Genomic DNA, 15,333 nt, shown 5'->3' with positions numbered 1-15,333 from the left:
AGAGGAAAAAAAAAAAAAAAAAAGAAAAAAAACCCTTAGCCTCCAGTGCGTTACTGTGGTATGTTCTGTGTGTGCCAAACTTGAATAGCTTAAATAAATGGGGTTTCTTTCCCCTGGGTCAGTGACTGATTCCTCTCCAGTTGGCAGTGGGGGAAAAGAGGCTGGAAGAAGAAGTGGGGAAGAAAGCATGTCCATTTCTCTGCAGCCTGGTGATGTCTTCCTGGCCTCGCACACCTCAACAGCTGAGTGCATAGCAGTCTGTGGCAGTCACGGGATCCACCATGGTGTCTGCTGCCTTCCTTCTGGGCTCTGGGCCCAGATGGCCACAGGGAGGGAGCTTGATGGGAAGTACCTCATGTTGGAGGCCTGCGTCAGTTACTTGGTGCTGCTTCTCCTGTCAGAACTGAGAGCTTCTTCTAGCCTGCCTCAGGAAGTTAAAGGCTGCCCCTTCTGCCAGGTACGTAGGGACAGCTGCTTGGTCTGCTGCTTTTCAGCAGAGCACTACCAGGGAAGTGCTGCTCCCTGGCCTAATACAGTGTCTGTGCTTTTTGGCTGTGCTGTGTATTCGAAGATTTAATCAAAGGCAAGCACTGACCCTGTGCTCTAATGTGGGTGGTACCTGTGTGGAGTGCACAAGGGTTTCTGATATGATCCACCACAGTGAGATCCTATCAGAAGAAGAAACTAAACTGGCATCAGTGGGTGCTCAAGGCCTGTTCCTTCCTCAACTTTCAACCTGGCGCAAGGGAGTAACCATCTCCATAAAAACAGCTCTTCTGTACAAGGCAGTAATCATTCCCACAAAAACAGCTCTTCTGTACCTTGGTGTCTGTCCAAAGTTCAGGCTGAGATAAGAAAACCAGTGACACAGTGGGAGTGGTGCTGCCTGACAAATAAGGGGAACTCCCATTCAGGAGTCAACTGATAACTAACACCTCCAGACTGCAGCTGACTTCAAAGAGCAATCCAGCCCTGGTGAAGCTGGTGGACTTCTCCCTGGGATTTCCTTTTTTGGTTAGAGAAGAGCTTGAACAAAGGGGGAAGGAAGTCAGATGTGAAGGCAGGAGAGTGCTTCTCATCATGTGTAAGCATTTAAGTCAGGAACTTGGATGCAGTGCTTCAGTGGGGGGACAGAGGCAGGAGGTGGCGCTTTTGGTTGTGGGTAGGTGTGGTCCCAGCTTCACTTGGTCAGTTTTTAGGACTCTCGGTGCAAACCCTAAGGCACAAGCCTGATCTCTGCCACTGTGCTCCTGTGCTGGCTGTTACTTTGCCTTCAGCTTTGTTGATCACAGCATGGAGTTACTTAGCAAGCCAAACTTTATCTTCCAAGCTTGTTGCCCTTCTACAATTGTAGCTGTTGTAAAACTTGGAAAGGTGTTCCCTTTTATGATTTTCCAATTCTTTCATTCACGGCTTTTCCCAAATCACCCAGACCTTCTTGAAAAGGTGACACAAGCAGAGCCATTGAGCTTTGACTGAGGACCCACCTGACTGCAGCACCCAGGCTGCTGTTCACACCTGCCCTGCATCACAACCTGCTAACTGGGTAATGAGCCAGCACTGCAGCTTGCCCTAAAGAAGGAAGATAGAGCCCTGCAAAGCCCATGCTGCTCAAGGGGCAAGTGGAGTGTGAAATCCCACTGCTCTGAGGTGAGGGCTTTGCTCTCTGAGAGGTGACTCTGGCCTCTCAGGAGGTTGTTGGCTTTCCCTTTCTCATGGCTCCATGGAATAGCATGAATTCCAGCAGCAGCACATCAGGCAACTGAACTCAGGCTTAAACACCAGACCCCAGCAATCTGTTTCCATCTCAACCTTACTTAACAACTCCAGCTCCTCTCTCCCTTCCAAACACAGCAGCTGGATAATGTCCCAAAGTACATGTACACCCCTCGTGCCAAGGACACCAAATCTGCACTCCTAGCTTCTGGAGCCCATTCAGTAGGCATGCTGCTGTCTACCCTCCTTGCTTTGACTGTGTACTTAAAAGAGCTTTCTCACTGCTCCTGTGTGCGCACTCATTAAGTGTGTGCTGTTTTGCACAAGCAAGCAGAGTGAAGGAACTGGTTGTTGCAAAAGCAAAACCCCAAAACCGAGTTTCATCACTGTGCTGTGTGGGCTGTTTTGGGGCCCTCACCACCGACTGCTGTTTGGATGATGGCCACCCCCTTACACTCAACAGCTCATTCTAACCTATGGTTGGTTTCTACTGGTTTTGCTTTTTTGTTAATGCCTGGGTCAGTAGGGCCTCCCAAAGCCAAAAGAGGAAGCTGATGATGGCAGGGTGAGGGCTGGGTCAATGAGCACATCCTTCAGCAGCCTAGTATAGCCAGGCAGAAACCAGGCGCTCAGCCTCCTGCACTCAGAAGGCTGGAAGCAAGGGGAGCAGAGGGCACAGGGCCCAAGGCCACCAGCTCCTCTCCAGCCAGAAGCATAAACTCCATCCCACATTGAAAGTCCACAGTCCCCCACCTCAAAAACCCTGTGGTACTGGGGTGGGAGGCACTCAGCCCCACTCTGGACGCTGTTCTTGGTGGGTTACAAAGGGCAGGAGACACCATCAGCCTGCACTGATGAACCACTGACTGCAGCCTTGAGGTCTCGACCACGAGGCTGTGCCTGGGATGCCAACCAGCCTCAGCTGCGTGAAGTCTCTGCTGCTCCCCCCAGCGGCAGGGAGAGCCTCCATACCTGTCCCCAGGAGCAGCCATCCCATTGCATACCCATGGCCTCAGCCTCTGCACCTCCTTCACATATACTGGAGAAAATACAGTGGGGAGAGCTGCTACAGCAAAGCAAGGAGCAAAGGATCCACTTCTGGCCACAGCAGGGTCATCCTTCAGTCACGCCCAAGGCCCAGCAGCCTGCCAACATGAAAAATAACCAGAGAAATAAAGCAGGAAGCAGCTCTCTCCACTACGTCATTTTAATTGCATTGACACCCAGAAAATACACAAAAGGATACATGCCCAGAGCCACCCATCAACAAGTGGCTTCCTTCCATCGTGGGTCTTACTTTCACACTTCTTTCACTCAAAAAAAAATATATATATAATATATATATTTATATATATAATAATAATTGCACCAGTTGATGTACAAACACAGCCTTCCCTTTTCACACATTTGTGGGTTCGAGGAGGGTCATGTCCTGGCCCCAGCCTGGCCAGAGCAGCACCCAGGGGAACGAATGGTTGTACAAAATAGTATGAAGATTTTCTTAGAAATGTACGCCTGCACTGTTTTTTTTTTCTGTTTTTTTTTTTTTTCTTAAGTTTCAAAACTAGGTTTTGGGTCACTAATGGCTTGTATTGTATCTTATCTACAATAAATTCAGCATATATTTTTGTTTTAGGAATGTGTAAGGCATTTTGGTAAGTTGAACGGTACGTTCTAGGTCACAGACTCATCAAACTGAAGTCCCTTCCTTTGAACTGTCCTCTTCCCCCTGGAGAAAGAGAACAGAAGTGAGTTACTCAACTGGGTCCCAACCTTATTCTCACTGTAGGATAAGCAGCAAAGCATTTCCCAGATGGGCCAGATCTCCCCTTGTGGGCAGGGAGAACGGTGACCACCACCCACCACAGCCTCAGGCATTGCCCAAAGCCAGCCAGATGGTTTCTGGCAGTAGGATCCCCACTGCATCTCATTTTACACACTCCTGCAACCTCCACCAGTGGCAGAAGGAACGGCCAACTGCCACAGCTGGGGCATCTGTCCCAGTCCTGGAAACAAGTACCTTTTCATGAAGTTGTTCTTTCAACTTCTTCACCGTTTCTCTCTCTTTGGCCAGTTGGTCCTGGGTAACCTTCAGAAGCTCCTGTAGTTTGGTTGCTGCCTGGCCCAAGTCCCTTGTTAGCTTTTTTTCTTTTTCAAGTCTTTCCTAGATGGGAGTGAAAAGAACCATATGCCTCAGCCTCCCTGCTCGCAGGGGACCCAGCAACTCCAGGAGACAGCATGGGCTGCAAACCTCAACAGAGCACAGTGACCACAAAACTGGTTGTGGCAACATGGCTTGCCAGAGTTCAAGGAGCATATGGACACTGCTTTCAGACACAGGGTGTGCTGAACAGAGCCAGGAGTTGGACTCAGTGATCCTTACAGGTCCCTTCCAACTCAGGATATCCTATGATTCTGTGACCTCCCACTCTACAGGAAGCCCAGCCTGTATACATGCTAAGGCAGTCAGCTCAGAGCATCGCCCTACCTTGGTCAATGAGGGGCTGTGACTCATAGCCTGCTGTCCTTCAGCCGTATCAAAGCTCACTGATAGCACAGGGGCAAGGAGAATCTTCCTTTGGGAACTATCTACCTTGCTCCACCATCCCCATTGGGGATAAATCACGCCCCAAGCTCTGCCTGGATAGAGCTTTGGCCCTCCTGGCTCAGCACCAAGCACAAGGGACCAGGTCAGCTGCATCACCTTGAGATGCTGGGCCTCCTCCGTGTCCGAAGTTGCTGCGTTTTCAGCCAGTCTCAGCTTCTCCAGCTCTGCTTGCAAGCTGCACGCTGAGCTTTGTGCCTGGAAGGGGGACACGCTCATTAAACACCAGCACACAGCAGCAGGCAACTCCTGCCCTGGCAGCCAGCACAGCCTGGCCCTGCTGTAGAGTTGGGCTATGGAGCCGCCAGCAGACAGCTGGGTGCACTGCATCCACCGGGAGGGCAGCGCTTCTTAGCCAGGAGCATGAAGAGCCCGGCCATCAACTCTCCTGGCGCAGCACCCACCTCCTCCAGCTCCCGCACCAGCTTTTGCCTCAGCTCTTGTTCCTTCTCCATCAGTGCCTCATTCTTCTCTAGCTGCATTTTCAACTGCATTGGAGAGGGGAAGAGACACGAAGAAAACAAAACAAAGGGAGAGCTGATGAGGATGATGAGCCAGTGGGGAGCTGGGCCGTACCAAAGAAATAAAGCCTGGAGCTTTCCCCAGGGCACAGAAGGACAATAGGTAAAGAAGCTGGGAGGACGGCCATAGGGAGCCGTTTGCTTGCTTCCTGAGCAGCACAAGACGGGATGACGTATGTGGCAGGTCCTCATGTGTGCCAAAGCAGTGCCCGAGAGAAGGTTCCGCAGTTAACAGGATTAAAGGAGAGAGACAGAGCCCAGCGTGCGGCAGCCACCGCTGCCAGCAAGAGGTGTTAGCCTGCAAGGGAACAGCCGTGGATAATGCCTTCAGCCTGGCTCCAGCAAGATTTGCAGAGCCTCTGTTCCTACATAGGGCCTATAATCCTAATCCCCAGCCTCCTGCAGGAAAGGGTTCCCATGCAGCCGTGTCAGGATGTCCTCTTCTACAGCCCGTCCTGCTTCAGAGAAGACCTTCAATGTGTGGCTGATGGAAGCGAGGCCCAGCTTCCCACAACCTCCGTTGTCAGACCCCATACACACAGGACAGGAGACGACAGCAAAGCCACGTGCAGTTTTCCATGCAGTTAGAGACGGGGGGACAGGACAAGAGACATAGTTAAGGGTCAGTGACCCTGCGGGCAGCAGTCTCACCACCCTAACCTCAAAGGGCGTGGGATCGCCCAGGTCAGCTTGTGACCCCGCTACTTCTCCATCCTGCACGTGGCTCTTCATCTCACTCAGCTGCTGCCTGACCTGGAGGAAGGACCAGCAAGCTTGCCTCAGTTACACTGTCCTGTGACAAGATCCGCACGGACCTGCAGACTAGTTTTGTCAGCCCTTCTACTTGCAAACAAGCTGAAATGTTGGGAAAACCATCTCTGGTTCCGCATCTAACATGGGCAGTTCGAAAGATGAATATTTGGACTAACAAACAAACCCTGTCCAGAAGAAAGGAAAGGCTTCTGAATGAACACAAGCAAGTTCAGTGCTTACAGCCACCTGCCCAGCTAATGAGATTAAAGCTAATGACCATCCAGCACCAGGCTCCTCAAAGAGCAAAGGCTGCATCAGTTCGTTCAGTGAGTCAGATAATAGTGGCCTTCAAACAATGAAGCATTTCCAATATTAAAATGCAAAGCAGCAACTGCTATCTCACAACCAAAGTAACGATTTAAAAAACAAAAGCCCTCATGGTTTTGGCAGGTCTGCTGGCTCTCCTGGCCCTTTATCCCAGGCCTCCCTCCCACTCACCTGCTGAAACTCAGCCCCATCTTTTAGTCCTCTAAGCAATCCCTATGCACGTGGCATACACAAGCTAATTCATCCTACCTAGGGCCCCAGGGCAGCACCCAAAGCCCTACTCCAAGTGTCTGTGAGGGGTAATCAGTCTCCACTGTGTGGAAAGCTGGGAGCACCATGTGTGCCCATGTGATGACTGTGCCTTCCTCCTGTCTCTAAACCTGCAGAGAGGAACAGGGCACCAGCAAGCAGATGAACCCTGGGTTGTGGTTTGTGAGCTGCCCTGAGGCCAGGCAGCAGTCCTGCATGCAGACAGATGAGTCCCAGCAGTGCATCACCCCTTACCAGGGTCAGCTCCTTGCTCTGCTTCTGCGTTTCTGTCTTTGCTGCCTCCAGCTGCTCTTGGGACTCTGATAAGAGCTGTCTCAGCTGGTGAAAAGAAACAAGAAGCAGAGGTGAGGAAGAGCATCAGGGTTTGGGCTTTTATCTCCAGCCACACCTCTGAGAGGCTATGGTCCACTTCACAATACAGAAGTCTTGTTCTGGTCACTCGCCATCCCATTTTGCTGTCCTCTGATCTCCCAGCCCCATCATCCTGGTGCCCTCAGAGAGGTAAAAAGGCAAACATGCATATGTACTTCATGTTGGAGTTCTGCAGCCCAGGGAGGCATTGTTACAATTCAACCATCTCAGAAAAGCAGTGATAACATCACTTGCTAATGGCTGCTCAAAGACACAACTGTGGGACAGCTCTGCCTCACCTGAGCCACAGAAATCCCACAGGGTACTCAGATGCAGTGGGCATCTCCATATAGATCTCCATCAGCCTGCCAACTTATCCCAAAAACAGATGCCCACATCTCAGAAGGGAGCAAACGTCTGCAGCTTTGCAAATCTGCAAATCCCCGGGGCACTCCTCAAATCCCCAAAAAGTGGAGGAGTGGTGAGCCCAACTTAGAAGAAGCACCGTTTAAAGTAACATCTGCCACACTTACGCCTTCAACTTCTTTTGTGTAGTTTTGGCGTTCAGAGCTGGCTGTCTGCAAGTGATTTTCCAGTTGCGCTTCCAGGAGAGAGATGTATTCCTTTTGCTGGATTAAAAGAGAAGAATGCAGAAGGGGTTGAGGTGCCAAACACCCCGGACCCATCCCGTGCTACAGCCCACCTTCCCCAGGGTAGATCAGGAGATGGGTTCCCATTCAGCCCAAGCACAGCACCCATCTGCCCAATGTCTGTGCCAGGAACACAGAAAGCCAAAAACCTTACCTGGTCAGTGCTCTGCAGCTCTGTTTTCAACTTCTCTATCATGTCTTCAAGGGATTTCAACTGGAGTTGTGACTAAGCCAAGAGAAAGAAAAAAATCATCAGTAGAAGGCATTCCCAGATTTATTTTTGAGAAAAGGACATTGCGGTTGCTGAATTATTTGAACAGAAGAATTCCCCTGTTCTCCACAGAGAGGCAGAGGTGCTCAGGGCCTGCCCCAGCTGCCACGTCCATCCCAACACACACACACCAGCAGCCACGTCATCCCCATGCAGCACAGCTGCAGCCCTCAGTGCCAGACAGCCAGCAGTGGAATTAGAGATCTCCTGTACAAGAGCTCTCCCACCTCTCTGCAGTCCCATAAGAGCCCACAGGATGGGGAGCAACCAGACCATGGGAAATAATTTTATTTCAGTTCTGCATTCAAGAGGATACTGAAGTCAGAGATAACTGAAGTCAGATTTGCAGAAAAAGTGTGACCAGCCAAGCCCTCCCAGACCCCAGCTAAGTCACAGGAGTTCAGGACACATGCTTTCCCCCAGACAGTTGGAGAGCACTGGCTCTTCAGCAGCAGCCAGCTGGCTTTGTAGCCAGTGAGAGGTACCCAAAGCTAGACAGACAGCTGGACCAAAAACTATTCACAGTACGTGGCTTGGACCTCAGCTCCTTTCTGAAACTTCAACCAAAGCCAAGCTCAACCTAGATACCAAGAGCAAGCCAAGTCCCTGAAAATAGGAGTCCAAGAGCACGGCACGTGCCCTGCCTCAGCCAAGCCAGCACCCACCAGGAAGGCTGAGTCTGACTTCCAAGTTCCAGAGCTGAGATTACTGAAGCAGTAACGTAGTTTCCCAATGATCATGCGTGTACCAGAGAGCTGTACCATTCCTCCAATACACAGTGGGCAGGAAGGTGGGAGTAAGAAGGGTTTAAGTGAGCTTTGTGTCTGTTAATTTTGTGACAAGAGGTAGAAGAGAAAGGTCTCATGCCTCAGAGACCAAAGCTGGCAGGAACAGATAGGATCACCATCCAGTCTGCAGCCAACAGCCCCTCTGCTCCACAAGCAACACACTCAGATGTCCCAAAGCACGCACCTTTTGGAGTTCCTCTTCAGAGAGGGTAAGCTTTGCTTTCCACACCTGCTCTTCCTCCTCCACGCTCTTCTGCAGGTTTCGCAGCATTCCTTCCTATTGGAAAAGCCAGAGCTGAGCCCAAGCCTCCTGCAGCCCTCCCAAATGGAGCGCCATGGCAGTCACCAGGGCTGGGTGCCATGGAACATCCATCTCTTCTCAAAAGATTTGAGCCATTGCAATTTGGGGCAATGCATCAGCAACAAAACCAGGTGCCCCAGGTGGGGCTGGGGACACCCAATTCCCAAGCTGCCTTAACCACTTTGCTTAACAGGCCCCTTGCACGTGCTACTGTGCCTCAAGCAACATCCTGAAAGGCTTCCAACTTGATTAGAACGGATAAAATTCAGGCTTGTCCACTTCCCCTATCTCACTGGGGAATAACCATCTCCATGGCAGCCCCAGCATACTGTGCAAAGCCCACCAGCAGCCCATGATCTGCTGTGAAACTGAGCTGTATTTCTAGCAGAAAACCAACATGTTACAAGGAGCTGTAACTTACTGTCTCTGCAAGGATAGCTCTGTACTGCTCGCATTCTGCTTGTAAAGTGCTCTGCGCTTCCTCTGCCTCTTTCAGTTTAAGTGCTGAATCCTGAGAAGGGAGATGGAGAAAGAGAAATGAGGAAAAGAAAAAAGCGACTTAAGCACTCACTTCCCCTCTACTTCCCAGCCCCCTCACTTACCACAGGCCCTGTTGTAATTGTGTGCTGCTTTAGCACATCCACAGCCTTCTCCTTAAACTCTTGTAGCCATGCCTCATAATCCTGAGTTTGAAAAACAGGGCAAGGAGGGGAAAAGAAAAAAAATGTTTAGATGCCTGTCACTCCTACATGGCAGAGACTCTGTAAATGGGCTGGAATGGTAGGAGCCCACCTGCTGTGACACAGTGACTTCTGGGAGCGCAGAGAGCAGAGTCTCTTTGGTTCGTGTCTGGAGCGCATCAAGCTGGTGGGCCAACTCCTCCTGCAAGAGGAACACACTGCCATGAGGTGGAGAACTTGAGTGCTTGTGGGCCAGGCTGGCAGCACCAGCCTTGCTTTTCTGTGCCTACACAGGTAAGCTGGCATGGGAAAACCAGCAAACAGAGAACATGGCCTCTGAGAATCACTAAAATATCCCTCCCCCTCCATCCGCAGTCCTGGATCCCCAGTAGTGGGAGAGTAGTGGATACACAGGCCTCAAGACAAGACCCGGGGAAGCTGGCGAGAAAGTTAAACCAGCACTGCTCCTAAGACAAGGCAGGCAGCCCAGAGCAAACAACTGGTGGCTCTGGGGAGGCTGAACGCTTCCCCTACAACACTGACACCACTACTGAAGAGAAATACTGGGCTCACCTTTGCTTTTGTAGCAGCAAGTAGCTTTTCCTCACATGTCTTCTCCATCGTGGTCAATGCTTCCACTGCTTTCCAGTTCTTCTCACGAAGGTCCTGCCGAGACCACACACACAAGGCTTATTGCCACACACCACGCTGAAGGCCGCCAAGCTGCTTGTTGGCACTGCGGAGGATTTCAAAGCCTCCGTTCAGGAAAATGGGCAGCCTGCCACTTTTGCCAAGGATTCCCCATCCCATCACCCACATGCACTCCCTTCTTCTCCATCCCTGCAGCTGCCCAAAGCACCAGGCTCAAATTTTCCTGCAGGAACAGAATGGAGCAGGATGGAGATGAGCTCCAAAAGCAGCCGTCGGAGCTGCCTGAAGAGGACACAGGCCTAGCGGAAGGCTGCAGCGTTGCCTCCAAATAACTCATGCAGCCTTGCAGTAGAGGGAAAAGGAGCAGATAGGCAATGAGGAACTGCCCTGACCCTGCTGGACAGCATTTCTCTGCTTAATAGGTCCTGAGCCCAGGAGGACAGAGGAGGGACACCTCCAACCATGCAGCCCATCAGCTGAAGCACTCGAGTCATGCACCCTGCCAGGGCCCTCCCAATCTCTGGCAGATAAAGTGATACCCCAGTGCTCCATGGGGCTGAAAGAGCCCGTGCCCAGAGAGCAACTGTTAACATTCTGACCCCAAAGATTTGGATTTTATAGGAAAAAGAATCTGAGCAGCAAAAGTTGAGCCCAGTTCATTCCACATACATTGTTTTTTGTCTTCTGTTGCTCCATCGCCTCTCGCAGCTCTGCTGCTTCCCTTTCCAAGGACAAGAGCTGGTCTGTTTTCTCCTGGAGCCTGGAAAGGTACGATGAATGGCATGATGCAGGAGTGAGCTTCCACCTCCACCTTCCACCCCAAGCAGTGAGCTCTCAGTATGGGACCACAGCCCTATTTGGGATCTGCTCTTGGATTTACAAGCAGTGGGAAGCTGTACTTGGATGGAGAGTTAAAGGGAGCAGACTGCACTTGCTGGGATTAAAACCAGGAAATGAAAGACCATGGCAATACTGGAGTGGGATCTAGTTTTCTTCACAACAATAATAAGCGAGTAGTTGTCTGGCTGCACATCTAGGACAAGACAACAACTTGAGCCAAAGACCACAAGCTCTGGATCATACAACTGGAACCACACCCAGCACGCTTCCATTCAGGGCTCATTAGGCTGAGATACCCCATGGCTCTACATTTTGAAGGCATCATCCTACTATCTCCAGTAACCAAAATCAGCACCACCAGCTAGACGTCTCACAGCCTGCAGCTTACCTCTACACCCTCAGGCCCATCATCTGCCCCGAAAGGACTCTCATCTTGAGCAGAACAAGGGAGATTTAAGTCCCTGACACAAATCACTCAAATATCTTGGGGTCCCAGGACCTCAGATTGATCAGGTGCCCTCCTTTAGGGGAACTCTGGGTCCTCGCTCACAGCAAGGGCACCTTAGAATTCCTTCTGCCACAGACAGAGCCTGATCCTTCTCAGAGGTGCCCAGCACATGGGTGAGAGGCAGCAGCCACAACTTGTGGTGTGGGAAACTCCAATCAGATGCCATGAAATCTTTTTTCTCTGATGCAAGTAGATGTCAAACAGAAGAACAGGGACACAGAGAGGTGGCAAATCTCCATCCTTGGAGATATCCCAAACTCACCTGAAATAGTCCCCAAATCCTTGACCTGGATAACCCAGCTTTGAGCACAGGCTTCAATTAGAAACATCACAGGTCCTCATCCACTTTCAGCCCCAACAACTTCCCCAGCCAGTTGCACATGAACACTTAGCCTTCACGTGCCAGACAGCAATTAAACTGTCACTTCAGAATGGATTGCCTGTTATTTGGGGCCAGCAGGCCAGCACTGGAACCAATTAATACCTTAAACAGCTGCACTGACCAGGATTCACCTCATCTTCCTGGCTTCACAGTCACCTCAGGCTGTCTAACAGGGAGAGCAGGAAGTACTCATCCACATGCTCAGCACTGGGCAAAGTCTGGGATGCACAGACAGCGAGTTGGAAGAAGAAGCAGTTTGTATATGCTAGAGAGCACCCAGACATACCTTAGCTGCAGCTGCTTCATTTCTGCTTCATTGGCTGCCTAGAAACAGAGAAATCACTTTCATTATCTTTCCTAGACAAGTGATGCAGATCAACCATTTCAGTGGGACCCCAGGGAAGGTCCGTTAGCAGAGATAACACAGATACTAATATCACAGTGCAAAAACACCTGGTTGGACCTGGTGCTAAGAGCTGAACCATCCACTTCCAGTTGGGCACAGGCAGATCCCTTCCACATCTGTCACAAAGCAATCCAACCCCCTTTCCTCCTCTCACCCAAATTAAAAATGCACAGGACCTGCAGGTCTCTGTCTTTTTCTGCCTCCCTCATCTGGCCTGCTTCCAGCAGAGCTTCGATAGATTTGATTCTTTCCAGAAGCTTTGTGTTCTCTGAGCTGGCATCCTGCAGTTTCCCCTTCAAGCTGTCCAGCTCCAGCAGTTTGCTTTTGACCTCTGTTTCAGAGCTCAGCAGCTTGGCCTGCAGTTCTGCCAGAGGAAGGGGAGAGAAACACACAAAGGTAGGTGCAACAAACTTAGAGACTCCCCATCCTGCCCTGTCCTAGCACAACCCTTGGCCAAAGAAGCCTTGGCCGTGGATGCTTTCCAGGGGCATAGAATAGGCAGGAAGGGATGCAAGACAGCACAAGCTGACACAGGACAGAGGCACTGCAGTGGCAACCCAGGAGAGGATCACAGCCTTTTCCTGCAGCACCAGCCATGTATCAGCCCCTTGTCTTGCTTGTATTTATGCTAAGAAAGCCAAACTCATCCCCAGGTCTACCTATCCTGCCCTCAACAGCCCCATCCAACACTCAGCCCCAAAAGCTCAAAATCTGCTTCGTTTTCCAGCTGCCCCACAGCTATCCCTGTGCTGTTTCATCGTCCTCACCAGCAATGCTCTGCTGCTGCCCTTTGGCTTTTTCTGCATCTGCTACCAGGCTCCTGTAGCTGCTCTGGGTTTTGCGAAGCTCATCGCTTACTTCATCCAATCTCTTCTGCAGTGTCACCTCCACTTCTCTGTGTGCAGCCTGCGTGGCAGAAAAAGAAGGCTTTAAAGAGCATACCAGGCATCCTGGCCATCATGCTAACCTCCCCCCTAGTCTGCAAGGAAGCTAAGTGCTGAAAACTCTCTGAAAGCTCTGGTCATAGAAGCACAGAGTCATTAATATTGAAAAAGACTACGAAGATAAGATCATCATGTCCAACCATCAACCCATCCTCACCACTGTCCACGTCACTCAGTGCCACATCTCCATGGTTCTTGAGCCCCCCCAAGGACACTGACTTCACCACCTCCCTGGGCAGCCTGTGCCTCTGCCTCGCCACTCTTCTGAGAAGAAATGTGTCCTAATACCCAACCGAAAAGCATTGTTATGCACTGCACTGCAGGAAGCCCCTCCTTTGCAAAGCCCCAGTCGATGCTCAGAGCCCAAACACCCCATGCTCGGCAGCACACACTGATGTCTCTGAACTTCTCCTGCAGGTTTACCCTGGCAGGCACTGCACAGCTCTATTTACTGACCACGCTCACAGCTGCCGCTGTGCTGTGGGGAGATGAGGAGAATGTCCTGCCAGCAGCACACAGGATATCACAGGAGCTCCTTACACCAAGGAGGTCAAGGGTAAGTCATCCTCAACATTTTTAGCTCCCAGAAAGCAGATGCCATGCAGGCAGCTGATGCCTCAGCCCAGCATGTAGAGGTCTGACACCGCCATCAGAGAGACTCAGACGCCCAGCCACGTGTTTCCACAGGCAGTGGAATTTTTTATGTGGTTTGGGCCAGAGAAGACTTTTTTTCCATCTTAGAAAGCAGCAGAGGAGAGGCCAAGATGTGTGCTTGGAGGGGGAAGGCAGAAAGAGGAGCATGAGGCACGTGCTAAAAATCAGCAGCTCCGCACATCACACCACTGCAATGCTTTGTGTGGAGAGGACAGGAAAAGGCAACCAGCAGCCTAGAGCTCGTGTGCATGATGCTTCCAGAACTGCTCTGAGGATTTAACACCATGTCCTCAGTTAAGAACTCCAGGCAGCACTGGGAAGTTGCCTCATCTCCTCATCACCATAGGCACTTAAACACATAACCGGCTTTGAGGCCTTGCCGTTAGTACGATGGCTTATGCGACCAGTATAAAGGCATGCAACAAGCTGACAGCCTTTGAGAAGTTCCCCTATAAGCACGCCTAGAAGTTGATGCTTTAAGGCAGCTTCTGCCCTCATACCAATACCGTGCTTTCATCACCAACCAGGCTCCTTGCTGTCCCTATTGCCTGACTGCAAAAGCAACAGGGGCTCAAAAATGGTCCACTGAAAGGAAGACTGCACCCTCAGGCATGCAAAAAATGAAGAGGTAGGACACTGAGTGCCTACACTGCTCCCAGATCCTGGCTTAGCCAAGCTCCAGCACAAGCACTGCCCTGCCAGAAGGTGCTTCCCCTTGCACGCTGGCAACACGCTCCAAACCACAGCCTGCCCCAAGTCTGTGCTTGGGAGGTGGCCTTTGAGCACCCAAAGAAACAAACAAGCCAGCCACACCCTGGTGACAACAAAAAAGCCACAGTTCTATCTCCTGTGCTAGCATTAACAGGCCTGAAAACAGAGTTGTGGGTTCACTCCCTCGCTCTCTCATCTGCATAAGCACAGACACAAGCTGGTGCGGGCCAGCGGGTTTCCCATCACATCTCAGGAGGTTTCTACAGAAAAGGAAGGAACACTGCTGCAGAAAAAGCCCTCCCAGCTTCTCCCACGTGCTCCTCTCCCTGCTGCCTCCAAAGCTTCAGCCACCACCAGGAGGTGGTGTCTGGTCCCACGGGGACCAGGAGGCAAGGCCAGATGCTCCCTGCCCATTCAGCACCAGGTACGCTCAGCAGCATATATAGTCTGGGTTTCCCACAACACCTTCACACCAGCCCCACTGACGTGTGAGAAGAACGGTTTTGACTAAGTCTCATGCTGCCTGGACTTTGCTGGTGATGCTACAAGAAAGCCACAATGCATGTGACAAACTAACACAGGGGAGACTATTAAGAGATCTGCAAAGCAGTTTGCTTTCCAGCTGTGGATAGTCATCTCTCCACAAGCTCCTTTGATGTCCCCACATCCCACGCAATTCAGTTACTCTTAATGATATCTGAGCCACTTAGCCCCTACCCAACCTGGAAAGAGACAGTTTTACTGAGTAAGGTAAGGTGTGTGCATGCATGCAGGCACAGAGCACGTCTGCACACCCCCAGCAGCATGCACACAGCCTCGTCTCCCAACTGACTTCAGTTTCTTACAGTCAGTGTCCCTCACAATCACCCTCCCTGCAGAAAGGGAGGTGAGAAGTCAATGTCTGATATGAGCACTTTCCGTTTTGAAGGCTGGCACAGGGGAAGAGCTGTCTGTATATGACACTTCGCTCTAAGCAGCTGCCCATTTCCACTGGAAAGAAAAAA

The 15,333-nt window shown here is 51.1% G+C and overlaps 1 protein-coding gene across 1 annotated transcript; it reads right to left on the bottom strand.

Annotated features, from left to right (window-relative positions):
- Positions 1-3,251: 3,251 nt before the first annotated feature.
- RRBP1 (ribosome binding protein 1) lies at positions 3,252-12,977 on the bottom strand (the record flags this gene model as incomplete). The annotated part of the gene is made up of 17 exons (XM_010706569.2): positions 3,252-3,445; positions 3,737-3,880; positions 4,421-4,519; positions 4,726-4,809; positions 5,503-5,595; positions 6,427-6,510; positions 7,077-7,172; positions 7,348-7,419; positions 8,437-8,529; positions 8,975-9,064; positions 9,156-9,236; positions 9,346-9,435; positions 9,807-9,899; positions 10,554-10,644; positions 11,901-11,938; positions 12,197-12,384; positions 12,788-12,977. Coding segments are annotated over 17 exons (1,665 nt in total), but the record flags the coding sequence as incomplete, so codon positions are not given.
- Positions 12,978-15,333: the final 2,356 nt, after the last annotated feature.

This window comes from Meleagris gallopavo, chromosome 2 (assembly GCF_000146605.3).
Source record: "Meleagris gallopavo isolate NT-WF06-2002-E0010 breed Aviagen turkey brand Nicholas breeding stock chromosome 2, Turkey_5.1, whole genome shotgun sequence".
Taxonomy (NCBI): Eukaryota; Metazoa; Chordata; class Aves; order Galliformes; family Phasianidae; genus Meleagris; species Meleagris gallopavo.
This window is presented reverse-complemented; position numbering and strand designations above follow the sequence as displayed.